Source organism: Melitaea cinxia, chromosome 2 (assembly GCF_905220565.1).
Source record: "Melitaea cinxia chromosome 2, ilMelCinx1.1, whole genome shotgun sequence".
Classification (NCBI taxonomy): Eukaryota; Metazoa; Arthropoda; class Insecta; order Lepidoptera; family Nymphalidae; genus Melitaea; species Melitaea cinxia.
The window spans coordinates 4,189,858-4,217,584 of record NC_059395.1 but is presented as its reverse complement, the minus strand read 5'-3'; the positions used below and the strand labels follow the sequence as shown (position 1 = coordinate 4,217,584).

The window sequence follows — 27,727 nt, the reverse complement described above, 5'->3', positions numbered from 1 at the left end:
TGAACACATTTTATTATTTATCACAAATCAATATATACATATTTATATTACTCTCGAGACATTATATTTTGAATATAATACTTAAAACAAATACAGTATTGAAATTGGCTATATTAAATACTATTAATAATACTAAACAATAAAAAAATGTGAAAGAAAATAATAAAAAACATGTATGTATATATTGAATAAAAAACAAAAATGTGCTTCCTTTAAATTCTGACTTAGGAAAGTTTTGTCTAATATTGGACAATAAATTAAAAGTTATGATATGCTATCACTATTTTGTCTGTTTTTGTATTAACTCAGTTTGATACTTGAAAGCGAATGTTCTGAATTGAATATCACGTATTTTTATAAACAGAATAACTATTAGAATCGTTATATAATATTTGTATACATTAATTATTGAATTATAAAACTTTCTATATAACGGTGTTAAAATGTAAGTCGTATACTATTATATATTTTATTACTTAAAAATTATACTAGCAACATTATTCAAGTATTGCCTTTTAAAAGTTGTACTTAACATAGGCTTAACTTTCATAAGCCAGAGTCAAAATTTATATAAAAAAAAAATACTATTATGTTTATTAATTTACCATCATTTCTTTAAGTTTTTGTACTGGCGGTTGCTCCACTTCCTGTGCATGTACTTGACGATGTACAGAGGTAAGCAAGATACGAGTGTGATGGCCGTTACCTTCCACCAAAAGTCCCAGTGTCGTATAAAATCTCCGTCTGTTTGGTGATGGAAAATTACATTTTACTTATATCTTTGTTTAGTCTTTAAAGATTTTAGATAATTATAATATTATACAACAAGATTAGGAATTTTTATTTATGTAAAAAATTATAAATCCTTAACCAAATGTCTTCCATTTTTGAAGTCTCTAAAACTGTTTTCAGATTAAGCTTTGTATTTTGTTTTCAACATTATTTAGAAATCTGTAGATCTTAAGAAAAATATGGAGATATGTATATGCATCCGCTCATCTACTTCTATAATTAAGCAGCTATTTGAAGGAATGAAAATAATTTTATTTGATCACAACTTATAACAGTAATATTTAAAATTAATAACATAAAAAAAAATAACACCATACTACTAATCCAGTAAGCACGATATTTTTTTTTTGAATCCATAGAAAATATCCAAGATAGATTATCTTATAATCTATATAAATAAAAATGAATGTTGCTAAACGCATAACTCGAGAATTGCTCAACCAATTCGGCTAATAATTTTTTTTGTATGTTCCTAAAGGTTTTAGTACTAATTATATATATTCTTTATTGCACTTTAAAAAAAAACATAATTACAAGTCATTTTCACAAAGGATGTAGGCAAGGGCGAACTTAGTCTACTCATGGTGGTGAGAGATGATGTTACCGTGGGGCTCATAAGCGCATTTGTGATTTAGTGAAAAAAAAACTGAACAAAAAGGTAAAAAATAATAAAAAAGCGTATACTTATTTTGCACTAAAAGAAAATAAAAAAAAAAAATAAAAAATTAATTTACTATAAACTTTTGACAAAACGAAGTCTGTTCGGGCAGCTAGTGGAGAATAAATGCTTTGCTATGCAGTGGGATTACTTAACTACAATATAAGTGGACACATATTTCTTAGTGACAAACAATACATACCGAAGTATGTGGTGAAGATGAGCAGAGTCGCGGTATACATGGCGAGGCTGACAAGCTCCGCGAGGATCATGAGGCGGTGCCACGTGACCACCGTGAGCGCGACCATGATCAGCTCCGTGAGGATCAGCGCCGTGTAGCTGATCTCCACGATGTGGATCAGCTGATCCTCGAACAGTACAAGCGCGCCGTACATTATCACACCACCTGATTGAACAAGAACAATAGAATGTGTTAATTTAGATCAGTGGTTCTCAACCTTTTAGTGATGACCATTTGTCAAAATGCATGTTTTACGGAACACCGAACTGTTTTAGGGTAAAATCTGGAGTAGGTACTTAGTTATAGCCTAGTAAGACACACTCTCTCTGCATCTCGCTTTCGAGGACCACTTTGGGTGACCACATTATTATTACAATATTGGGATGAAAAAAATCTCATATTGTCATCCCAAGAGAAAAAGAGACATTACAAAAGAATCGCAGAAAGAGAAAGAGAACTGAGACAGAGTGAGAAATATATCAAAAACTCACAATATAGTCACATTATTTATATATTTTAATAGTATATTTTGTATAATATAACAATACCTTGATAAATAGAGATCCCGATCCATATATAAAACGTCTTGTATGATAACTGTCGTCCTTTTGTCATCTGCTTGTACAGTTGCGGATACCTTAGTGCTGTTACGCTTGATATATCTTTATCTAATACCTTTAAATAGAACAGTATTTTATTTAACCTCTACCGGTCATACAAAAAAAAAAAAAATTCAAAATTGATTGAAGCCATAGACAGTTTTATGTAAATGTCTGATTGTATTAAGTTGAATTGAATGGAAAAAATTGCATTTTTTTTACTACCAAATTGTCATTATTTAAGAGTTTTCATTGTGCACTATTGCAATAGCAACTAAATTATAGTAAAGGTATATTAAAAGTGACTTACGAGTGAAAATACTGGTAGCATAGTGAAAACAGTTCCATAACCGACCATAAGAAATCCAGGGTAGAGTGATACGGACGAGAAGTAAAATACTACGGAAAATACAGCCTAGAAATAAAGAAATTATAGTGTAACGTAAACATGTTATTAAAACTATCATTAACTTCATTGTAGTGACAATGTTGATACAAAACTTTTGAATAGTGATATAAATACAGATAAAAAATTCTATGAAAGAAATGGGATTATGTTTGGATTAGGATTGTTATCCTAAGAGATGTAAATAGTAGAAAGTTGCTATGTACAAGATAATGTGAACTATTATTTTGAGGATTTAAGTTACAATATGGTGATAATAGTATTGATAAAACAATTAGCTGTAAAATAAAGTGTTGGATGAGTAACTCTAGTTGTGCAACAAGTTTATAAGCTCTGGTCACCTAACTCACCACTCAAATACAACACTGCTTAGTAGCAGTATTATTTAGCTACGATCTTCTCTAAGGTCGTGGTGCTTCCCCAGTCGGGCTGCTCTAGATTTAGAGGAGAATATTTCCCGCTGCGCCCGCTTGGGATGACAGCATTAAGCCGCCGGTCTCGGTCGTTATCATAAATGTCTGATAGTGGTCGTTAATCAAAGTAGGGAACATATCTGGCTACCCGCAGGGGCGCAGCATGTTGGATTGGAAGTGATCCTTATCGTCCACGGGGCGAGAGGCCTAGGGGCAGCGGTGGGACGTGTGAGGCCTTCAGGGGCAAGAGGTGTAGGGGCAGCGGTGGGACGTGTGAGGCCTTCAGGGGCAAGAGGTGTAGGGGCAGCGGCGGGACGTGTGAGGCCTTCAGGGGCAAGAGGCGTAGGGGCAGCGGTGGGACGTGTGAGGCCTTCAGGGGCAAGAGGCGTAGGGGCAGCGGTGGGACGTGTGAGGCCTTCAGGGGCAAGAGGCGTAGGGGCAGCGGTGGGACGTGTGAGGCCTTCAGGGGCAAGAGGTGTAGGGGCAGCGGTGGGACGTGTGAGGTGTGGAGGTGTTCAGCGTGCGGACCTGCATGGTGGACACGATGAGGCCGCGGTGCACGATGAACAGGCACAGCGCGGCGGAGCGCGCCAGCGAGCGGCGGCCGTGCAGCAGCAGCAGGCGCGCCAGGCAGCTGAAGGCGCGCACGCTCACGTCGCCCGCCAGCGACGCCGCGCGCCCCTCCGCGCCCTCGATGCCCACGCCTGCCGGCGGGAAGCTGGCTCAGTATAGGACGGCAGCGAGTGGCGGCGTGCCACGGCCGAAATGTGGACACTTCACTGAGAGTTAAATCTTAAGCCCCGATAAAAATATTTCGTTCAAATTCAATTTTGAAGTAATAATAATAATAATATTCTTTATTGCACACTATTAAAAGATACAAACAAAAGTAGTATAATTAGAGGAAGATGAACAAAGGCGGTCTTATCGCTAAAAGAGCGATTTCTTCCAGACAACCTTTGGGTATAGGACAGCGTATAGAAAAGCGGTTAGGAAGTGTACAAATAAGAAAGTCGTTGTAGTAGTAGTGGAGTATGAAAGTCGTTCCCCGTTAATCGTCTCAATGAGCGGTTATGGACGATGGAAATTAGTTATTGAGGTAGGGTATACTGGGACATATCCTACTCAAAATCTGGAGCAGATCGCTTGGAAAAGTACCTCAACCTTACAAACGATCGCAGGTAACTAGCAATGCTCTGAAGAATCTTAAGCAATATTGTGTTTCTACGAAGAGTAAGGTAGCCAGAGCGACTGTTGCGATACTTTTGGTGCTGTAGTCTTCCACAAACTACGGTAACCGCATACTATGATGTACGTTTGTATATTATAATAAAAATAAAAAGGTTCGCGCAAAGCCACGATACGATACATAAGGGCTCGGAATCGTTGTAATAGGGTATGTAGAGATGCACAACAACGCCGTATTTATAAATCTGTCATCGAAGAAGACCCTAGTAAAGTCTGGAACTTTCTAAATTAAAATAATTATAAAAAAAAATTATATCAATTATTGCTCTCAAAATTTAGACTTTAACGAGTTGAATCTCCATTTTTCCTCATTTGTTACCTTTGATAGTGTGCTAAATCTTTCACTTGAAATCAACTTTCAACTTTGACAACTCCTAATACCCCCACTTTCTTTCTTAACTAGCTGGATGAATGTGATGTTAAGAAGAGCATTTTAGCTATTAAGTCCAACTCCGTTAGGTCTGGTCTGACAGCATTAGTCGTAAGATAATCATTCCGCTCGGTGTGCAATAAAGTGTACTGTTATGTTTTGTTACGTTGTATAGTAATCTCACCCATGTCGGCCTCTTGTATCATAGCGACGTCATTCCCACCATCCCCAGCCGCAGCTACTACCAGGCCACGCGCGCGCAACAGCTGCGCCACGCGCGCCTTCTGCGTCGGGGAACACCTCGCCACCACCACGCCCGAGCACGCGCACAGCAACTCCACGAACTCCGCCTCGTACGACCGCAGGCACACTTCCAGCGTCTCGCCCTCCACGATGAGGTCGGTGCCCTCCGCGTTACCCGCCAGTGACGTCAGCAGCGCGTACGCGTCTCTACGCGACGTGCACTCGGGCGCGGCGAGCCAGCGTGCACCGCCGCCCAGTTGTAGCGAGCGAGCGATGCACAGCGCCGTCTCCAGCTTGTCGCCCGTCAGCATCCAGATCTGAAAACAAAACACAAACAACGTTAACATCTCGGCGCAGTGAAATTGGACATAGTGTGACTGCGCTACAGCACGCACGCACGCACGCACGCACGACGCTCCGCACCTTGATCCCGGCGGCGCGCAGGTCGGCCAGCGTGGCGGGCACGCGCTCGGCCAGGCGGTCCTCCACGCCGGTGAGCGCCAGCAGCGCCAGCCCCCGCTGCAGCCGCGCCAGGCACGCCGCCGTGCGTTCCGTGCGTGACGTCACGCTCAGACGCGCCTCCTTGTACTCGCTCTGCAACAAATTACACATTACTGAACTTACTCAACAACCTATCTTCTCTCAGTAACACCTCAGTCAGTACTGGAAAACTGACTAACGACAGGTTAAAAAATTTATAAACAAATCAACGATCAACGGTATCAAGAGTGAAGTTGATCACAGATGCTTTTCACAAGTTAAGTAAACCTATTGTCAGGAGTAGATAATAGCTTCCTTCTCCCAAATCAATTTCTCCCCTTTTTTGTGTTATTATTTAGGCGCAATTAGTGCATTGATTAAACCTCTGTGACTAGCTTACTGGTTTTTGTGATAATTTCCATGAAATAAATATAAACAATAATTGTATAAAAGCTTAAGGACAGTCAAAATGATCACCTCAAACTCCAAGTACTCGTTCTTAGTCAAAGTCTTCTTGGCAACGACTAGAGTCCGTAAGCCCTCCGCAGCCAGCTTCGTGCACTCAGCACTGAGCCAGGAAGAGTTTAACAGCTTGGCCAACGCTACATCTGCGCCTTTCACATAGTAGGTGATCTTTTGAGTGTTTTCATCCTGTAATAAAAAAAATAATGAGGTACTTTATATATATTTATCTTAGTTTCAGACACAATAAACGTGCATGAGTATTATATAAAATCGTGTTACATATAGAAAAATACGCTGCAAGATATGGAGGCTTAAAGTTTAAAATTAAATAAAACCAGCATGAAAACTAGAAGAAATAGCTCTTATAAAAGACTTCAGTGCTTTACAGCGGCTGAATATGACAACTATTCATTGATATAAGAATAGAAAGAAGTAGAATTCTAATGATACTGTCTGCTAACCGACAATATCTACACAAAACCCATAAACGCTGCAAAATGAAAAGAAACCATAGCATATAAGCATAACTATAAGTAACAAAAATAATTGAAGATAAAAACAAGCCACACCGTAAAGTGTTTTACCTGAACAATGATGCCCATCATTTTGCTCTCGCTGGTAAAAGGGAATAACTGCAGAATATTGTACGATATAATCTCATTAGCTGCGCGAAGTTTCAGGGATATATTGTGCAAGTCGCGACTGTAGAGAGATACGCCCATCTGTTGAAGAAATATAAATGTGTTAACTCGTGTGGAGGTGGAGACTTTTAACAGCTAGAATAAGGGAGACAAGGATTTTTATTTCAATTCCCTTGTAGCACACAATATCGTCAGATTAATTGTCTGATATACTAGTGCAGTGGTCACAACGACTAGCTGTTACTTGTTTGATCCGCACTTCATTGAATTGTAACCATCAAGTGTGATGCGGTTATTTGATTTTAAAAATTTATCCAACTAAAAACAACTTGTGAATACATCTTCAACCATTAAGAAGGGAAATTTATTTTTTAAAAACAACAACAAAATTTACGATGTGACTATATACATTTTTTTTAATGTCATACTAAATAATCAAAACAAAATTCACTGACCATATCAGTCCATTTGACGAGAGCGACTTCATCCGGACTGGCCGCTTGGTAGTCGCACAGTTGTTGTTGAGGCACTGCACCGCCGCAGCTCTCAGACATTACCGAGCTATCCATATCTGGATAAAATGTTGAAGTAATACTTCTTTTGGCGCGTTAGGGAAAAATCATCATTCATCATTCATCATTCATCATCATCATCATCATCATTTCAGCCTATCACAGTCCACTGCTGGTCATGCGCCTCTACAAGTTCACGCCAAAAATGGCGTGAACTCATGTGTTTTGCCCATAGTCACCAAGCTGGGCAGGCAGGTTGCTGACGGCAGGGCTGGCTAGGGAAAAATGATGAGGGTAAATTTTTACGATGCGCGCGCACAAAAAACCGACATCTTAAAGTTAGCTAGTCAACGAAGAAGAAGTTAGCAACGTGAAGTTAGCTAGCCAATGAAGTATAACTTCTTACGTGCGTACATAAGTACATATACACACATTTTTTTACATATCATATTACTAATATACTGCTGCAAAGACTGACTAACTATATATTACAGATAATGAACTTTTATGAATTTAATGAAATTTTATGAATCAAAGAAGGTGAGGAGAGCGTTTCTTTCATTTTTAAATTTATACCATAAAAAATTTATTTATTTATTTATTTTATACTTTATTGTACACCACAAATATATTACAAACAAAGCATAAAGATAGTTACAGACAGTGAAGTACAATGGGCGGACTTATGGCTAATTAGCCATTTCTTCCAGACAACCCAAAATTTAGCTTTGTAAAATGATATTAGTTTATTATTCGTCCATTTTACACGCAGATGTGATGTTAAAATAGAGTGCCACAGCCAGCTCCGCTTCTCGTCCTGCCTCTAAATTGTTTCTTATGCTTACGCTATTACGTAATACATTTTACCCATCTCACAGCACTACTTCACAAATTTTTAGAGACTCAAATATTATATTTCCTTTTCTGTCATGGAAGACAGTATGCTAAGAAGTTACCTGACTTAGGCTCATCAGCTGGCTGGTCATCCATATCATAACCGGGGTGACATTGTAACAGAGCGCCAGGGTGGTACTGCTTCCCAAACTTGTCTCTAAATATTAAGCTCCCCTTCCGCCAAAAACACAGTATCAAAGTAAGAAGAAATTACCTGACTGAGCCTCATCAGCTCGTTGGTCATCCATGTCATAAACCGGAGTGACGTTGTGACAGACCGCCAGAGCGAGCACAGCTTCCCAAATTTGTCTTGGAGTCGGCGCCATCGCCGCCCCTTCAGTTGTAGGCGATGTCGGTAAAGATGGTGCGTCGTTTGTTACGTGCTGGGTTAGGAACGCTTCTACCTGTAAGGTTATTTGTTTTTGTAGAAAAAATCTGTGATCTCCTAATGAGTTACATAAAAACAAAATTATAAACGTAGATTTTTATATCATTAAAATTAATGTGAAAAATATGTTTAAAGCTTCTGATGATACGAGGGCTAAGTAACTAACCACTGCTATTTAAGAAGTTAAAATTAAAAAAAAAATAAATGTCATTTTTAAATTCGTATCTCTGGCCACCTGTGTTCTAAATTCGAATTTGGTGGCGTGAAAATTTTACTGATTTTTTGCCATTTGAAAATATATTTCGTCAACTGTTTTCAAAATGGATAAAATTGAACAAAGAGCGGTGATAAAGTTTCTTCATATGAAGGGCATGAAGGGGAAAGATATCTATGATGAGTTAAAGAATGTTTTGGGTGAATGTGCTCCTTCTTATGCCACAGTAAAAAACTGGGTGGCTGAGTTTAAGCGCGGTCGTACAGACGATTGAAGTTATCTGAAATAGCTGACACTACAGGTATCTCAAAAGAACGGGTACATCATATCCTAAGTGAGGAATTAAATATGAAAAAGTTATCGGCCCGTTGGGTGCCGCGGTTGCTTAAGCACGATCAAAAAAGGATGCGGGTACAAAACTCAAAAGAAAGTCTGAACCGTTTTCAGAGTAATAAGGCCGATTTTTTACGTCGATTTGTAACAGATGAAACATGGGTTCATCATTACACGCCAGAATCAAAAATTCAATCAAAACAGTGGACTCAATCGGGATGCCCGGCTCCAAAAAAAGCCATGGCTGTAAACTCGGCTGGAAAAGTGATGGCTTCCGTCTTTTGCGATGCAGAAGGGATCTTGATGATAGATTACCTTCCTGAAGGTCAAACAATAATGGAGAATACTACGCTAATCTTCTAGATATGCTTCATCAATGTATTCAGCAAATACGACCGGGTTTGGCTAAAAAAAAAATCACCTTCCACCAAAACAACACTAGGGTTCACACATGTGTTAAAGCTATGGCAAAAATCAACGAATTTAAGTATGATTTGCTGCCCCACCCACCTTATTCGCCTGATCTAGCGCCATCAGACTTCCACTTATTCCCTAAGCTCAAAACTTTTTTGGGCGAATAGAAATTTGCCACAAATAATCAAGTCATAGCCGCTGTAGAGGAGTATTTTGCAGGCCTCGAAAGAAATCATTTTATAGAAGGCATTACTGCTTTAGAACGAAGATGGAATAAGTGCGTAGAGGTCCACGGAGACTATGTCGACAAATAAAATTAATTTTATCACGGAAAGTTAAGTGTTTTCTTATTAGGCTAGTTACTTATCATCCCACCCTCGTTAAATAAATGTACAGGTTACCGCACACTCAGCAATGTTGTGATCTAATAACCTCCTTTAGTTCACGTTAGTTCTTGTGAAACTACTGTTTTGCATATATCTAAGATTTCCATACACATATGACGGCACATATGACGTCTGTACTTCTGCCTATACTACAATTATCTTAAAGTTAATCGACTCTCATCAGTAGATCGACTTTCATTGGGTTTGGTTTACCTCATGACCGTCCCTCACATGTCATATCTCACTCACATATAAATTGTACACCATACAATAAGTAATATCGGTCCAATAGTTTTAGAGTTTATCTATTACAAACAAATAAAGTATGAAATTTAGGAAAAATCTTATAATTATTAGTATGGAAATACAGATTTAAACTCACCTCATAAAAATTATTCTTATCGAACAATGCATTACCGAGGTGCAACTTCTGAAACACCATTTCGTTTTTCGTCAGAGTTCCAGTTTTATCAGCCAGTAGATACTGTATCCTGCCCAGTTCCTCTGGTATGGTGGTGGAACGCATTACGGTCCCTTCGATTTTCTTATCACGTTGTATTGTCCACGAATAGAACGCCTTGCCCATGTCTAAGTTGACGCGCAGACTGTATACCAATCCACGGTTATGATTTTTTTGTTTTTTAAGATATATTTGAGGTTTTAAGTTTTATGTTCACATAATTATATAATATGCTGTGTAGTTATGGCAGTAAGAATATAGCCACCCCTTCTCTTCCCGTGGGTGTCGTAAGAGACGACTAAGGGATAACACAGTTCCACTACCACCTTAGAACTTAAAAAGCCGACCGATGGCGTGATAACCATCCAACTGCTGGCTTTGAAATATACAGGCCGAAGACGGGCAGCAGCGTCATCGGTGCGACAAAGCCAGTACTGCGGTCACCAACCCGCCTGCCCAGCGTGGTGACTATGGGCAAAACACATGAGTTCACGTTATTTTTGGCGCGAACTTTTGGAGGCCTATGTCCAGCAGTGGACTGTATTAGGCTGAAGTGCTGATGATGATGATGAATTATATAAAAATTAATTATGCCAAAACGTGATCTTGGATATTTTTTTATATTCATTAATTGTTTTTTTAGTATTCAATAGGGAAATGTGCTAAAATCGTCGTATATAATTTTGTAATTGAAAGTCTGCTTATATTGTTAGTAAAATTTCAAGCGATTGCTATTGTAAAATTATGAAAAATCTAAAATCTATCAACACTGTAACAGGTTTTTGAGTCTAGAAATGTTATTTAACATGTTAAACATCACACTAGACAATGTTGTGCGATTTTTCTATAATTACTTATAGAAAAACGACACAAAATTTCATTACTTCACTACTAGATTCACTTAATCGACACAAAATATATTAAAATGCTCATAAGAATCACATTATCACTTTTTTTTTTTGCTTTAATTTTTGGACATTCTTACCCCTTACGCCCCAAACCTAACTGAAAATGTGTTATTTTTCTTAGTGTTAAAAGTATTAAAATTTAAACTGACCTGATAGGTATGATGTACGAGAAGAGCAGCACGAATCTGAACAGGAACCCGTACCACGGACCATCGAATCCCTTCAACACTATCATTAGTAGTGATGTGAAGAGAGTAGCGACAAACAGTACTTTGGTAAAATCGTTCACTTGCAGGTCCAGCCGACCAATTTTCGACCGAGGCGCTGAGTTGTTCATAACACTTCGAGTTTCACTACCTATGAGATATTTAGTATTTTTCACTATGTGGCTTCTATAGATGTCCGAATTAGGAAAGAGCTGAGATCAATATGGGGTATTTACCTACAAATATTTTCAACATATCTTTGAAACAGGAATTCCCAAATTACTTTAAGCAACAGACCATTTTTAAAAATGAATTGATAGCGAAGACCCCAATAGCTAAATGAGTTTGAAAATCGTAGTTTTCTTTCTTTTTGCTACAAGTTATTTACGAATTAAAGAACTTTGCGGTTTTTGTTTGTACCCCTGAAAAACTGACCACTTCTGGAATCTCTGATTTAAGCAATGTCAAAGGTCATTTGGCGACACAAATATTAACTAATGACAACATTGTTTTCAGCATTAAAATAGAATAATATTTAGATCAAACAGAAAATGTTATTCTAGATTTCCTTTATTATTGGACATACTAGTAAAAAGACCGCAAAAGTTGTACACTGTGCATCTTTGTTGTATTACACTAATAAATATATTTAAAAAATTAGTCATTAATAGAATAACATATGTTTAAAATCTAAATAATAGTTTCAAAATATTTTAACTGAATGAATTTGAAACAGTATTTTAACTACGTTATTGACCTACAAATTCAATTACAACAAAAGGTCAGGCTATAATTTTTTTCGTCATAACCAACTATTTTTGTGTTATTACCAACCATACCTTGTCACGAACATTTGTTTTAAAATCTAGAAACTGCGTCGCTCTTAGAACACCCACTTTCTACAGACTATGTTTACAAGACAGTCATAAAACTAGATTTGAAAAATAATCAAAGAGTATAGATATGTTAGAGTGCCGAAAATTATTTAATATTTTAAATAACAAAGTAAAATATTGGTAACATTAGATTAGAACTTGGAAAATAGTTCACGAAAACGGTCAGATGAATCCCAGCTGCCTGCCATATCATTGTCAGAAACCGGTCTTATAATGACGTATTACAATACTGTATTTAATACTATGTATACATTACATTCTATATTGCACTTAAAAAAAGAAACAAGTAAAAATCATATTTATAAAGAAAATTAGCAAGGGCGAACTTATCTTTATAAGAGATCTCTACCAGTCTACCCGTGGTGGTGAGAATAGATGTTACCGTGGGGCACAGACGTGCAAGAGTGATATATATTGTATTAAAAGGTTCGTTTTTAGTGATATTCTTCTTACCAGTATAAATAACCAGTCCAGTGGCCTGTCCTGACGCTACGACACACCCACTCCACAATGTATTCTCAATGTCCAAAGAATCACTCTCCTCTTCATCCAATCTCGTGCACGTACCGATAAACGAATGTATATCTTTCTCCGGTTTCTCTACAAACAGTTGCGCGTTTATGTCCAGCAAGTGGGCGTCGGTTGGAAGTTTCTGGGTCGACGGTAAGGGTATTCTTAAAAAATAGAAAATAAAAGATTAAATGAAATATCTATTGAGGTAGGACACAGCAGAAAATATCTAAGATCAATAGGATCTTGCTTAAAATTTGGAGCAGCGTGAGTGAGGAAGTGCTCCTAGTAGTTCGTTATAGTCGATCATAGCATAATTGTGTTTGCAGGCAAACGAAGAAAAACCGACTTCAATTTTATCAAAAAGTAATACAACGTAGTAGGCAGAAAAAATAGTCAAGTAAATACGCATTATCAAAGATTACTCCAAAATTTGTAATCAGATCTCGATGAAATTTAAATGTAACCACATGATAAACATCGACTTTCGATTAAATTAAAAATCATTAAAATCGGTACACCTAGTAAAAAGTTATGCGAGTATGTATTTTCGAGAGCTTCCCTCGATTTCTCTGGGATTCCATCACCAGATCCTGGTTTCCTTAGCATGGTACCAAACTAGGGATATCTTCTTTCCAACAAAAAAAGAATTGTCAAAATCGGTTCATAAACGACGAAATTATCCCCGAACATATATTATTTTTATTTTTTATTTTGTTTTATTAGGAAAGCATACAGTGATACATTTTAACAATTGCTTTAAAAAAAGGAAATATCTAAGCACCATTTAGTTGCTTTCGCATGTACAAATCTATTATTTTGAATGCATTTAAAAATTTACAACAGTTAAAAATTTAAAAAAAAAAATTAAAAAATCCAGCATGAAATTAACTACATACCTACACTATATATGAACTTTAAATAAGGAAAAAAGGTTTATGATACCATATCGAACCAGTGTCTTGCCAGTTTCGTTCTAATTGTTTTTACAGACGTGTTAAATAGGTCAAAGTCGGGGAAGTCATTCAGCTTATTGATTTGATCTGCGGACCTCAAAAGAAAGGAGTTTTGCCTATAGTTTGCCGAGCAACTAGGGGCATGTAAATAGTTGAGGGGATGTCTGTTTGAGTACGCGCGCGCCTGATGATCGCGTGGGGCGCGCGAGACGCAAGGGGCGGGGAGTGCCGGCGACGATGCGAGCGCAGCGCCGACGAATTAAATTGTCATCCGCGACGCCGAGCCGTCAACACTATTATTTCTTTATCCGCGACGCCAAGCCGTCCATAGTTTTATATATTTTTGTATTTTAAACTACAATATACGATACGAAAAAATACAGTCCACTTTCATTAACCAGCATCGGGTACCAGTTTTCCCTAACCATTACGGCACAGGGCACTGGCCCCAACAATGTCTTAATGATCTTTTAGGTAGTTTTAGGTAAATTTTAATAAGAAGATCGGGAGAATCTAATTTACTTTGCGCTATCCTGGTCAACGATGTAATGTCTGCTATTTTACGCCTTTCATGCAACGGTAATATATGATGTCTTTTGCATCTATGTTCGTAACATTCGTCAAACTTGTTAGACTTGAACTGAAGATATCCCATGTATATATATTGTATATATATACATATGTATATATATAAAATATATATACATATATACGGTCGAATTGAGTAACCTCCTCCTTTTTTTGAAGTCGGTTAAAAATGATATTGCTCACAAGTATTGTGGTGTTCCTGAAGTGAGTATGATAGCCAAACCCACTAACGGGGAGGTTCTGAGTATAGGGCCGAAAAAACGTAGGCTACGGTAACCGCTTCACATCACACAGAAGGATCGCAAGCTTAGTATAGGCATAAATAACTGCATACATAGACCGCAGCAAAGACTTGCCACGGTCCGACTGTCCAACATCGTCAAAGTCTTATAAATTGCCGCTTATATAACAATATTGATTTACCATAAAAGTAATTAAGAGCCATTTCACAAAAAAAGGTAACAATCCGCGAAATTGTAATATTTTGACGTCGTTAATCTCAGTGTTGGATGCAATAATGTAATTTATATTCTTGAAATATAATAGAGCAACCTTTGTTGTAGTCCATAGTCCGATCAGAATTTTGATTTATATTATGTGTATAAAATTATTAACCTTTTCATCAGCCTCCTCCCTGGGTAAACGGTCGCAATGTATACTTTGAAGTCCTACTTTTCAATAACCTCTACGTTGAAACCATTTTAAAAAAATATCATAATATGTGGAATATAATTTTGTTGTCCACTATCATAGATTTTTATTCCATTTGTATCTCTATTAAACGATAAAAAAAATTTAAAGTTACGAATATTTTCCAAATAAGTACAATTTTAAAAGCGATATTTCTCTTAGAAAACTAAGAAATTTTAACGAACTATCTCCATCAAAGTAAACTTACATCATTAAGGAATACAAAAAAAATAATTAAAAGATGTAATTATTTTTAATACATTTTATATTAAATAATAAAAAGATAGTATATATTGCCACGCATCAAGCCCGGTAAATCAGTCGAGCGCTAGCGCTCTTAGAGGTAAGGTCCACGCCAAATTCTGCGCAGCCGTCTCTTTCGCTCACACGCGCCAAGCGCCTGTTGTTATAGCGGATAAAACGCATTTGATACTTTCATAATAAAATATAAATAAAATAAACATATTACGAAAATGACTGTAAAATAATATAATGATAATTTCTGTAAACAAATGTATAATTTAATTTTCTTTTCTCACACTATAATACAAATAGGCATTTCAATCTGTTTGTCTTGTTATTTGTTAATTAATATGTTTGTCGGTGTCGATGTCATTAAATGCTTTTTTATTCATATCGTAAATATTAGATTCATTCGTAAACTGAAAAAACTAAATCAATTTAAAAAAATTGTTTCATAAAATTGATTTTTTTAATTTTATTTTAAATTTATTGACTGTTGTTATATAACATACTTGAAATTTTTAACAAATTAATTATGTAAAAAACATTTTATACCATGGTTATAATTTTTATTATACATCAGAAAATGATCACGATGGTCTTTTGGTTGTCACACTATACGTACTAGCACAAAGATCGAGCGGCACGTACGACTCGCGCGATGCGACCAAATTTACCTAAACTTGCAGAGCGTAAAATTGTGAAATGGCTCTTAACACCAATTTTTATTTATTTACACCTAGCTTATCATACATATATTGTTAAAAAAAAACTAGTCCTTCAGGATTTGTACGGAAAATTAAACTGGTAAAACCGCGAAGCGCAGCTTAGCTTGTTTTCTACATAATTTAATCAAATCATTCGCAACTAGTTTGACGTAAAATAATACGCAAGAAAACGTCTATTTATACATTTTATAATGGTTTATTTAGCTCGAGATGTACTAAAATCCCAATGATAAACATTCTTATCTCCGTAAATGAGAAACGCTACACGCTTCATGTCAATGACTCAGTCTGAACTAGTTTAACAATAACAATTATCTATACTTATAGTATTAATTATAATTACAACTGATATTTAGGCAGACGCGAATACTGGAAACGAGCGGTAATTAAATAAGAGTAATTGCACTTAATTACGCTTAAGCGTACGGCTCACCTGATGGTAAGCGGTTAAAGTAGCTTATAGGCTGTAGCCCTAGAAGCATTACAAGCGCGTTGCCGACCCTATCCCCAAACCTCAGGAGCTCTGGTTACCTCACTCACCACAGGAACACAACACTGCTTGAAGCAGTATTATTTAGCTGTGATCTTTTGTGAGATCGATGTCCTTCCCCAGCTGGGCCGTTCCGCATTTTGAGCAGAATATTTTCTATAAAATATCCTACCTCATTTACGTACATAATGTATACATAAAATGGTCTATAATTTGTCTGAATTTATGTGTATGAAAAAGTACTCTATTTTCATTTATTTACGTGGATTATTTACTTCCAATAGCAACAAAAAACGATGATTCACGAATATCACGTAGAATGAAGAAGACACAAAGTGAATTGGTGCACTTTGTGATTACAAAACAATGTACTCTGCGTCTAAAGGAAAAAAAAAACATTAAAGTTAAATATTTTAATAACTTATATTAAATTAATACATTGCTATATTTTTTGGACATGGTTAATATCGATTTATTATGGTTATTATCTGGAGATAATTGGACGAGGGATGTGTCCCTGTGGACCCTTCGATTTCACACCACAAGAAAGAGAGGAAGACAAAGGAAGCGATGGTCAGACGAGATCAGAAGGGTTGCAGGCCCATTATGGCAGAGGGCTGCATTGTCCCGAGAGAAGTGGAAGGAGCTGGAGGAGGCCTTTGTGGCTTTGAAGAGGCATTTTTGTAATATTGTCGATCAACATGCATAAAAGGTTTAATAAATAAATAAATATCTATTTACTACAAGTTTATGAGAAATAAAATGTCATTGAAATGGATCTTAGTTTTTTTGTAACACAGCTAGGTGACGGGGGAATGCGCATTTCCGATCATCCCATACCATGATTACTCATATTAGTACATTATGTTGATACAAAGTTAACTTTATAAATATAAACAGCACTTGTTAGAAGAACTAAAAACTACTATAAGCGCATTTATATTTTTAAACGGTTTTATTTAGCTCACCCCGTTTGTTTTATTTTTTATTTATTATTTATTCTTGGGTCAAATTTAGTAATTCAAATTTCACCCTCTTCCTGTCAGCCGATTAATCTGAAATTTTGTATACACTTTGGATTTTGGTGACAATACAATTATGTTTATTCATTATCATTATAAATTCAAGATGGCCGCCGCTACAAAATGGCGGATAATTTATGTTTTAATAATCCCATCAATATGGGTATCAAATGAAAGGGCTCAACAAGCAGAATACAATATACTATAAAAAATTGAAATCCAAGATGGCGGCCGCTACAAAATGGCGGATAACGTAGGTTTTATCGATCCCATCAATATGGGTATCAAATGAAAGTGCTCAACCAGTATAATCAATGTACTATATAAAATTAAAATCCAAGATGGCGGCCTCTACAAAATGGCGGATAACTTAGGTTTTATCAATCCCATCAACATGGGTATCAAATGAAAGGTCTCAACAAGTAGAATACAATTTACTATGCAAAATTGAAATCTAAGCTGGCCGCCGCTACCAAATGTCTGATAACAATTTTTTATCAATCCCACCAATATGGGTATCAAATAAAAGGGCTTGACAAGAAGACTACAGTGCACTATACAACCTCAATATTTAAGATGGGCCTTGCAATAATGAAGCACTAAATGAATTAAACAGAATGCGAAATAAAAACTAAAAACTAGAAAATAAAAATAGGTAAAAAAACTTTTTAAGTTAAACGGTTTTATGTTAAACATACATTGCAATGTTTAAGATAAATGTACTAAAAACCAAAAAATAATAAAATAGATACAGTCGTGGGTATAATAAACATATGCATAGACTAGACTAAAATAAAACCGTGGGGCACGTCAATTGTCTACAATCGTTGATTAAAATGTTTGTTTTGTAATGTTACACTATAATTAGGCAGTTGTTCAACCGACAAAGATGGACGTGTGATAAGTAGGGCTAGAATGTGGAAACAAGCTAGCAAGCTCGATTATAAGCGAGTTTTAGGGTTTCATAGTGGTGAGCGAGTAGTACTTTTATCATATGTTTTGTCGATTAAAGACAAACTACGAGCAGTGAAACGATTCCTCGCCAGCCAGCAGTGTGAATGTCCAACGATAAACTAGTTGAAACATCTCTTTTATTTACATGGAGTGTATAACTATTGGAATTTCCATGAGCAAGAAAATAGTAAGTAATTTCCTCACCGTCTGCGGGCCAACTGCCTATTTTAACGACGAATTAAACGATTCTTCTATCGCACATTAAGTCGATAATTTGTAGACAATTGACGTGCCCCACGGTTTTATTTTAGTCTAGTCTATGCATATGTTTATTATACCCACGACTGTATCTATTTTATTATTTTTTGGTTTTTAGTACATTTATCTTAAACATTGCAATGTATGTTTAACATAAAACCGTTTAACTTAAAAAGTTTTTTTACCTATTTTTATATATAGAACAGTTGACGTTTAGCAAATATGTAGATCCTTAAAAAAGATAACCAATTACTATTTAGCTTATTAACTACTTTAGCCAAAAATTTTTTGTGCTCATATCCTACTCATATCCGGTTTAAAATAAAACCTGACTTACATCTAATTAAATTAGCGATTAGCTGAAACTTGAGCCTTATACAAAGCAAGAAGAATTAAATTAAACCATGTATTGTAATTTATATATTAATTAATATAATTAATATTGATATCATAACGTTGAAGAAGTGTTTATTAGTTGAAGAAGTATTTTTGATGAAAAATTTATTAAATATAAATAGGAAATGTCTCATTTATGTGGAAGCAAATGTCCTTAACGCTCACTTAAAATATACTTTATAAACATATATATGAAACAGGAAGTTTATATAAAATTCTCACCTTACTTTCCAATCGATTTCACCATCCAGCTGGTCTGTCCTAATGAATACAGTACCCATTGTCTCATTAGTACGTAATAAGATCATATCAGCCGGTACTCTTTGACCCTTGTGGAGCATAACAATGTCTCCCACACGCAGCTCTGACGCTGGTACGTGCTCTGTGATGAATGGACGGTATCCATTTATATTTGTGTCAAGAGCTATACGTTCATAGCGCTGCCTGTTAACTTCTTTGTCTCGTCTGTAACAATGACTTCCATATACTACAAGCTGTACCTGTGACTTTATGATATTGTGATTGTATGATAATGTTGCAGTCAAAACTCTTAACCAGTCAAAAGCACTATTGACTAGCAAAATCAGTCAGAAGTACTTTTGACCGTTTGCTTTAGTCAATAACACTTTTGACTAAAATAACAGTTAAAAGTACTTTTGCCCAATGGAGCTGGTTAAAAGTACTTTTGACTAAATGATTCCGTTAAAAGTGGTTTTGACTGGTTGTATCAGTCAAAACTCTTAAAAAGTTAAGGTGGTCGATAAAAATAACGACAAACGCACATATAAACTTTTATATTACTCATTATTATTAGTGGAGAAAGTGCTGATATTAGAACAAAAATGAGTGACTACGAAAACAAACAAGGCTTTTTGCAAAGAATTTTAGCGATGGAAGATATGAAAGATAGTCATTTCAATGTGATGACAAAAGAAAAATTTAAAAAGTTTGCAATAGCTGTGAAAGACGCGAAATTTAATGAAAAGGAAACACCATTACAGTACAGTAGACTACAACGCATTAACACATTGAAGTTTGTGGTATAAAAAAATTAGTTACAAACACAGAACCTGTCAAATAATTTCGCCGGCTGAGGAAATCTACGACATTATTGATGCTGCTCATATTTCTATAGGACATTGTGGTCGCGATAGACTTAAGAATGAAACGGCAAAAAAGTACGCTAATATTACAAAATAAATGATTAATATAATTATATTTATCAATGTGCGAAGTATGCCAAAGGAAGAAAAGCAAGAAAAGGATGGGTCAGGCTTAGAAACCGATCCTGCACACTGAAATGAACAGCCGCTGCCAAGTCGATCTGATTGACATGCAGTCGCAAGAAGATCGTGTTATTAAGATTTATCAGGATCATTTGACTAAATTTATTCACATCTAACGAGTTAGTAGTGCTTTTGACTGACGCTTTTTTGCAGTTAAAAATACTTTTGACGGAGAGCGTCAGTCAAAAGTATTTTTAACCGCGAATTTGCAGTCAAAAGTACTAATAACCAATAATTTTCAGTCAAAACCACTTTTGACCAACTTGTCCAGTCAAAAGTACTTTTGACTGATTTCGCTAGTCAATAGTACTTTTGACTGGTTAAGAGTTCTGACTGCAACAATAATATCCTGAGAATCAATCAAACAGTACTTTATACATTATTAAATTTGCATAAATTTTTTATTCACAGTATATTCCATATCATTAATCTATAATCTATAATAATAATATATATAAAAGCGAAAGGTCACTCACTCATCACGAAATCTCCGAAACTATAACACCTACAAACTTGAAATTTGGCAGGTAGGCTCCTTATAGGACGTAGACATCCGCTAAGAACGGATTTTACGAAACTCGGCCCCTAAGGGGGTAAAACGGGGGTTGCAAGTTTGTATGAAAGTCCTATATTTTTGAAGTAAGAGACTTGAAATTTGAAATGTATGCTCTATAGATGATGAAAAGGTGTCTAAATAATGTATCTTTAGAAATCAACTCCTTTTTGGGGTCAAAACGGGGGATGGTAGGTTGACTCACTCATCACAAAATCTCCGAAACTATAACACCTACAAACTTGAAATTTGGCAGATAGGCTCCTTATAGGGCTTAGACATTTGTTAAGAACGGGTTTTACGAAATTCGACCCCTAAGGGGGTAAAACGGGGGTTGAAAGTTTGTATGAAAGTCCTATGTTTTTGAAGTAAGAGATTTGAAATTTAAAATGTATGCTCTTTAGATGGTGAAAAGGTGTCCAAATAATGTATCTTTAGAAATCAACTCCTTATTGGGGTTAAAACGGGGGATGGTGGGTTGACTACCTCATCACGAAATCTCCGAAACAATAACAGCCATAAAGTTGGAATTTAGCAGGTAGGTTCCTTATAGGGCGTAAACTACCGCTAAGAACGGATTTTACGAAACTCGACCCCTAAGGGTGTAAAACAGGGGTTGGAAGTTTGTATGAAAGTCCTATGTCTTTGAAGTAAGAGACTTGAAATTTAAAATATATGCTCTATAGATGGTGAGAAGGTGTCCAAATAATACATCGTAATAATCTATATTTCTATGAAAGAGTAAGGTCACTAACTCACTCATCACGAGAACTCAAAAATCGCAAGATGGTCTATCCATCCAGGTTGGACAAAGATAAAATTTGGCAGGGAGGTAGATTATAGTTAGCAGACGTCCGCTAAGATCGGATTTTACGATATTCCACCGCTAACGGGGTTTAATTGGGGTTGATAGTTTGTATGAAACATATACAGCCTAAAAATAAAACTAAAAATGTGGTGTATAGAGAGGTTTTATAAAAATAACTATTAAATTATACTACATTGTGCCTTTTAAAAAGTTACTCAGTTTGATAAGCATTTCAAGTGACTGAAATAAAAAAATAATTTGCGTTAAACATCTTAATAGTAATGCATATCTTCATAACCATGCGGACGTAGTCGCGGGCAACAGTTAGTGTATTATATTACAAAGTCCCCAAAAGTGTATGTGATCGATTCGCTCAAAATCTACTGAACGGATTTTCATGCGGTTTCACCATTGGAGAGAGGGCTCCACCATTGGCAAGAGGAAGGTTTACGGAACGGCTAAGCCGATTTTGATGAGAGTTTCACTGGAAGTTTGCCGGGAAAACTTTGTGACACACTAATTTCAACGCGGGCGAAGCCGCGGGCACAGCTAGTATGTCTATAAATGTGTCATATGTGTGTATGTATATCATTTTATGAAAAAAAAAACATTTAAATTTAATAAGTTTTCTCTATTCTATTTGGAAAGAACATAATTGAATTTAAATTAAGAGATATAAAAAATAGATTTCTAACTTAAACTATAGAGGAAAATAGAAAAATCTCGAAATATAGACAAGATCACACTCACAATTTGTGAAACTAGTGGTCACCCAGTGGTCGAAATTCGACCACAATTAATTTAATTTCAATTATAAGTTTGAACATTATTAAGGTTCTGTTATCAAAGACTATAATTTATAATAATAAGGAAAAGGGTATATAAATGTGTGTGTGTGTGTGTGAAATAAAAGGTAGTGTGTACAATGTTTTTTTTTTTATTATTATTATTGATTTCATGTATTTTTTATGCATAATTTTGATAAAATATTAGCATTCTGCACTACTTCAGGGGTACAAGGTCTTTGCTTCACACATTAATATAATTATATAGATTTTTGTAAATGTAAACATTTCTATACTTAATACTCTCACCTGTATCTTCTAAAATCATCGACAGCTTCTCTGAACAATGTTACGGCAAGTACAAAACAAAGTGGTCCCCAATATGTATACAAATAACCAATCCTGATGCTCGGAATGAATTGACTAAGTGCCATCACCAGGAAGTACAGGTTCAAAAAAAACCTGAACTGTTCGAATAGTACCAGTGGCAGGAATGTAATGATATTATATTTCTGAAACACGGAAAAAATTATTAATTATATTCTTTGACGCTATTTTATTGAGATTCTCAAAATTGCTTATTATTATATTGAGATTCTCTAAATATTGAAATATTGCCGATGTGCTGATGACTGAACAAAGGCAAACAATAACCACAGTAAGTCCCATGTGAACGACAGCAACTATATTAAGTAGAGTATTTTTAATATATAGTTAGTTCAATAGATTAATATCCATTTGTATATTAGATAACAACGAACATTAGTATTAATTTTAGAGTAACAGTGAAAAGTTTAGTCTTTTGCTCTTAGATATATTGTTATTTATTTACTGTTAATTTCTGTTTTGTTGTAGAAATTTTGAATAAAATTAACCAAAATACTTATATAATAGTTTTTGATGTGATTATAATGTTATTATTATCATCATTGATGGAAGTTTTAATATTATTTGTTAATATTACATTCAATAAGTCATTGGGTTGAGAAATCACAGTTAAGCAAAAATTACGTTACTAACATCATACGTCATACATAAAGATCTATGCTCTTAATAGATTCTTTATTATTTAAGCGTGCGACTGATCGAGGTCAGACTCACCTGATTGCAAACATAGTTGGCAGGAAATTCTTCTTCAGGCAGTTGTCCTAAGTATATGACCCTCGAACATAGCTCACGTTTACGAAACCACGGAAACTGAAACCTAAAATCGAAATGTTATGATAAACAGAGGCGTACCATTAGGAAAATAAAAACAGAACTTACGTTATTCCTACCTAGTCGATATTGATTTCTTTTTCGGACGTGGTAACAGCGGCGTAGTCTCCATAATTCATATGATAATAGATATTCAATTTTGTATATACATTATATGTTTTTTATATGAAACATTTATTCTACATTTAACAACAAAGCAACAAACACTTTCGTATCTAATCAGTATTTGACAACTGAGCGGATGGCAAAATTGACAACTGACAATTCGCGGGACATGGATAAAGTGCACATAAAAATGTAATAATTATTGTATTATGTACCTTCCTTTATGCTCCATTCTACGTGATATTGGGGAAATCCTATATGCTCATTTGGCACTATTGAAAGCCATTTATCCTAAAAAAGGAAGAATAATATGAATGTAAGCAACCAGTTTGTATTGTCACTCATATAAAAATAAACTCCCCAATTTCTGTTAAAACAGATTTTAAATAAGTTAGTTAATATAATTTTTGCAATTTTATGTATGACTGTATTTTTTATTTCATTAATAAACAAACGCATCTCATTAACAAATTGAACAAGTGAATGAGTTTGTGTATCTGGGTTCAAAGTTTACAAGAGATGGAAAGTCTGAGAGTGCTGTGCATGAGGGAGGGGGTGCTGGTTCCGACACTCATGTACGGAAGTGAAAGTTGGGTATGGCAGAAGAAACATGAAAGGAGAATAAATGCAGTTGAAATGAGAGCGTTAAGAAGTATGATAGGAGTTAAACTGAGTGACAGGTTAAGAAATAGTGAGATAAGGAAACGTTGTGGTCTGAAAGAAGATGTAGTGACAAAAATTGAGAAAGGTATGCTCAGATGGTTTGGTTATGTCGAGAGAATGAGTGAAGAACGATTGACGGAAAAAGTGTATAACGCGACTGTGGATGGAAGGGTTGGAAGGGGTAGACCTAGGCGGACGTTCCGAAACCAAATAAGGGACGTCTTGAAAAAAGGCCAGGTCAAGAGTACCTTAGATCGAAGAGCATGTATGAAGGGAATAATGAAAGTGGACGAAGCGAAAGAAGTATGTAAGTGTTAGAAAAACTCAATATGCACTATTATAAAGTTTATTAATTAACACATCAGTACTTAACGCCACTAAGTAATATCGAGACCGCCTTTTACGTCTGATCCGTAGTCAGTATATATTCTCTCTCCTTTTTGATCTACCACCGCCAAAACTAAATTAAACTAATTCCCGCCAACGTTCTATTTTTTTTAAAGTGTCAACTGTGTTGCCATGACAAACGAGTTATCAAAGGTTTTGTAATTAACCGATTTTACTGATATTAAAATGATAGTGTCGCTAAACCTTAAAATAAATGTTTTGATTATTGATTTATATTTTTAATACTCTAACATAAAGTTCGCAGCAAGTGGAAAGAAGTGGTCTCTGCCTACCCCTACGGGAAAGAGGCGTGATTATATGTATGTGCACATATCATTAAGTATTTAGTATTTAAATTTTATTTAATTAAACACTATATAAAGCTTGGCAAAAAAGAGCGTGGAATAAATGAAGTCGCCTATAACTTATCGTTGGCAGCCCGAAATACTACGTCTCGACAGTTGACACTGTTTGCTACTTGTAATTTTTACCATTAGATATTGGGATATATTACCTAATAATTATTTGAGATTATTTATTTTTGTTATTGATTATTATTTTAAAGCCTTATTGCCGAAATCAGATAGCAGTTACATTATTCATTATTCTGAAAATCTGTTGTCTCTACCTATACTCTGCGAAACAGGTGTGAGGTACATAATTAAATGAAAAATTTAACGATGCGTTTTATTTAAGTTTTTAATGAATTTTTGTATTTCCATACATAAGTTCAAACTTGCATGAGCGTACTGTTGACAAAGACTGTTGACACAGAATATTATGTTAAAATCTAAAGCTTTATTTAGAACCATATGTCTAATTCTCATTAACGATAAAACTTAAAGCTTTGCGAAAAGTTAAGCATCTTTTTTTGTAATATATCTTTGGGTTTACTAATTCATACACACTTTACACTTAAACTGTAGAGAAATATTTAAGTTATTGACTGTTTGTTTGCTTCTATGATTGTGAACTTTTTGGAGGGAAAACTTTTTTTGGCACACCAATATACATTTTTGTAGGTAGTAAGTTAGACTGATCCGTCATGCTCTGAGGCGAAAAGCTCGTTTGGGTGAACTCGGAACTTATTGCGTTATTGCTTGATTGCGATTGTTGATGAAGTTTTGACTTCTGCCATGCGGTCTTAAGCACACACTCTATTTTATTGAGAAATAATATTTTGTTTTTGTAGTTAATCTATTAATCATCAGTACATAAAAAGTTTTTGAAAACATAGTACCCACGAATACAAATAGGGAAACTCATAAAAAATATAAAAACGCAGATAATGAGTGAAATTGAATATTATTAGCCAAGTTAAAAACATAATATTATATAATAGCCTAAACAAATTAAAAAATATTTAATATTTTAAGTTTTCTAGTACCAATGTAAAATAATGGCAAACGATATAATTTAAGCTACGGCCCTAAATTTTTCTAAAACAGCCTAATTTAAAAAATTGATACTCTGTTTTAGGCAAATTGTTCCAATATTGGTAGCACTGATTTTTTTTTAATTTATTGAGAGCTGGATTCGAGTCTGCCTGATATAACTAGATCGATTTCTTATTAAAACTTAAATTTGTATTAGAAGTTAAAATTTTTATTGTAACCTGTCAATAATTTTATTATTTTAAATAAACTTGCATTATGCAATATGCATACGATATTAAATATTATTAATAACTCTGTTTTCTAAACTAGTAACATTTACATTTATTAAAGTAAATAAATATGGCGTATGATTCGTTCTGGGTGTGTGAGGAGTTCTTGTTTAAATATTAAATAAACAGTGTCGGAGGCTAGTTAGAGGCTTTATGGTGAAGCTTATAAGAAAGTAAAGACTACGTGTTGATTATAAGTATTTTTAGTGCTCAAAAAGTGGTAGTGCATCACATGACAAATAAGATCAATGACTTCAGTGGTGGTTGACAGCAGGAAGAAAACTCGGGAGTCGGGACACCGTTTCGTTGTGTTCTCTTTCATTTATCCGCGATCATTTGAAAGTAAGGAGAGATATATTAGTAATAAATATAAGAATTTAGTCAATTATTTAGTAATTAATATCAATTAAGGAGCTCGACTAATGTGTCTTATTTTACGATCGTAGTTTGCGTAATTAAATTTGCAAGGGTCCTTATTAGACTGATGCGGCGCGGTGGAGGTCGCGCCGAGTTGTCTCTGTCGGTCGGCCCGGCAGGCGGGCGCACCTCCGTGTGACCTATTTTCTGGTTATTGCATTGAGGCTACTATTTATGTCTGGGGGTGTGATGTAGGCCGGCGGTCTTGCACCTCGTATGCAGTAACTGAATTTACTAGTTCTTTAAACGAGGTTTATAGTATAATTGAATGATATACAGTAACTTAGTGATTTAATTTCGCTTTTTATACTCTGATAATGAAAGGAATAATTAATATCACAATGAGGGACACTTAACTGCATGGAGTGAGGTAATGTTTTAATTACTAAAAACTATTTTTAACTTACCATTTTTTTAAACATTTGTGTATTTATATTAAATAATTGTATAGTTTTTATTTAAAATTAATGATATTTCATATTTCAATGGTAACAAAGCAGATATGTAAAAAAATAATTTAAAATTTAATTTACGCCATAAATTAATTTTTAATTGTATTTTTTATAATTATTTTGCATTTTAGTTTTATAAAATAGTTTTACTAGGCATTTAATATTACTTTACTTAGTAAATATTTTGTAATAATTTTAAAATTAGTTGAACGAAAGAAAGAAAGAAACACATTTATTTGGAAGACCACATACATTGCAGAAAGTTTTTACACAAAAAGAATAACAGCAGTAATATAGACTACAAAAAAAATTATATAAGAAAAAAGTCAATATTAATTTCTGAATACCTAAATCGGTTTCTAATTTTATTGAAAAATTTATTTTA

The 27,727-nt window shown here is 35.1% G+C and overlaps 1 protein-coding gene across 1 annotated transcript; it reads right to left on the bottom strand.

Annotated features, from left to right (window-relative positions):
* Positions 1 to 573: 573 nt before the first annotated feature.
* LOC123659813 (probable phospholipid-transporting ATPase IIB) lies at positions 574 to 22,912 on the bottom strand. Its single transcript, XM_045594985.1, has 16 exons — positions 22,744 to 22,912; positions 19,225 to 19,467; positions 12,621 to 12,841; positions 11,215 to 11,422; positions 10,080 to 10,302; positions 8,177 to 8,366; positions 7,012 to 7,127; positions 6,500 to 6,637; positions 5,928 to 6,101; positions 5,394 to 5,564; positions 4,912 to 5,287; positions 3,638 to 3,813; positions 2,601 to 2,705; positions 2,240 to 2,366; positions 1,653 to 1,856; positions 574 to 744 (listed from the first exon to the last, which is right to left on the bottom strand). Exons 1-16 carry the CDS (start codon positions 22,866 to 22,868, stop codon positions 608 to 610), a joined length of 2,934 nt encoding a protein of 977 aa, XP_045450941.1. The 5' UTR covers positions 22,869 to 22,912; the 3' UTR covers positions 574 to 607.
* Between the last annotated feature and the right edge of the window lie 4,815 nt (positions 22,913 to 27,727).

Excerpts from the sequence above, each read along its gene's own strand:
- LOC123659813 (XM_045594985.1), bottom strand. The coding sequence starts at position 22,868 with ATGGCACTTAGTCAATTCATTCCGAGCATCAGGATTGGTTATTTGTAT. Across the intron at positions 11,423-12,620 it reads TGGACTGGTTATTTATACTG|GTAGTGAAACTCGAAGTGTT; the intron begins GTAAGAAGAATA and ends AATATCTCATAG. Across the intron at positions 6,102-6,499 it reads TGATGGGCATCATTGTTCAG|GATGAAAACACTCAAAAGAT; the intron begins GTAAAACACTTT and ends TTTTTATTACAG.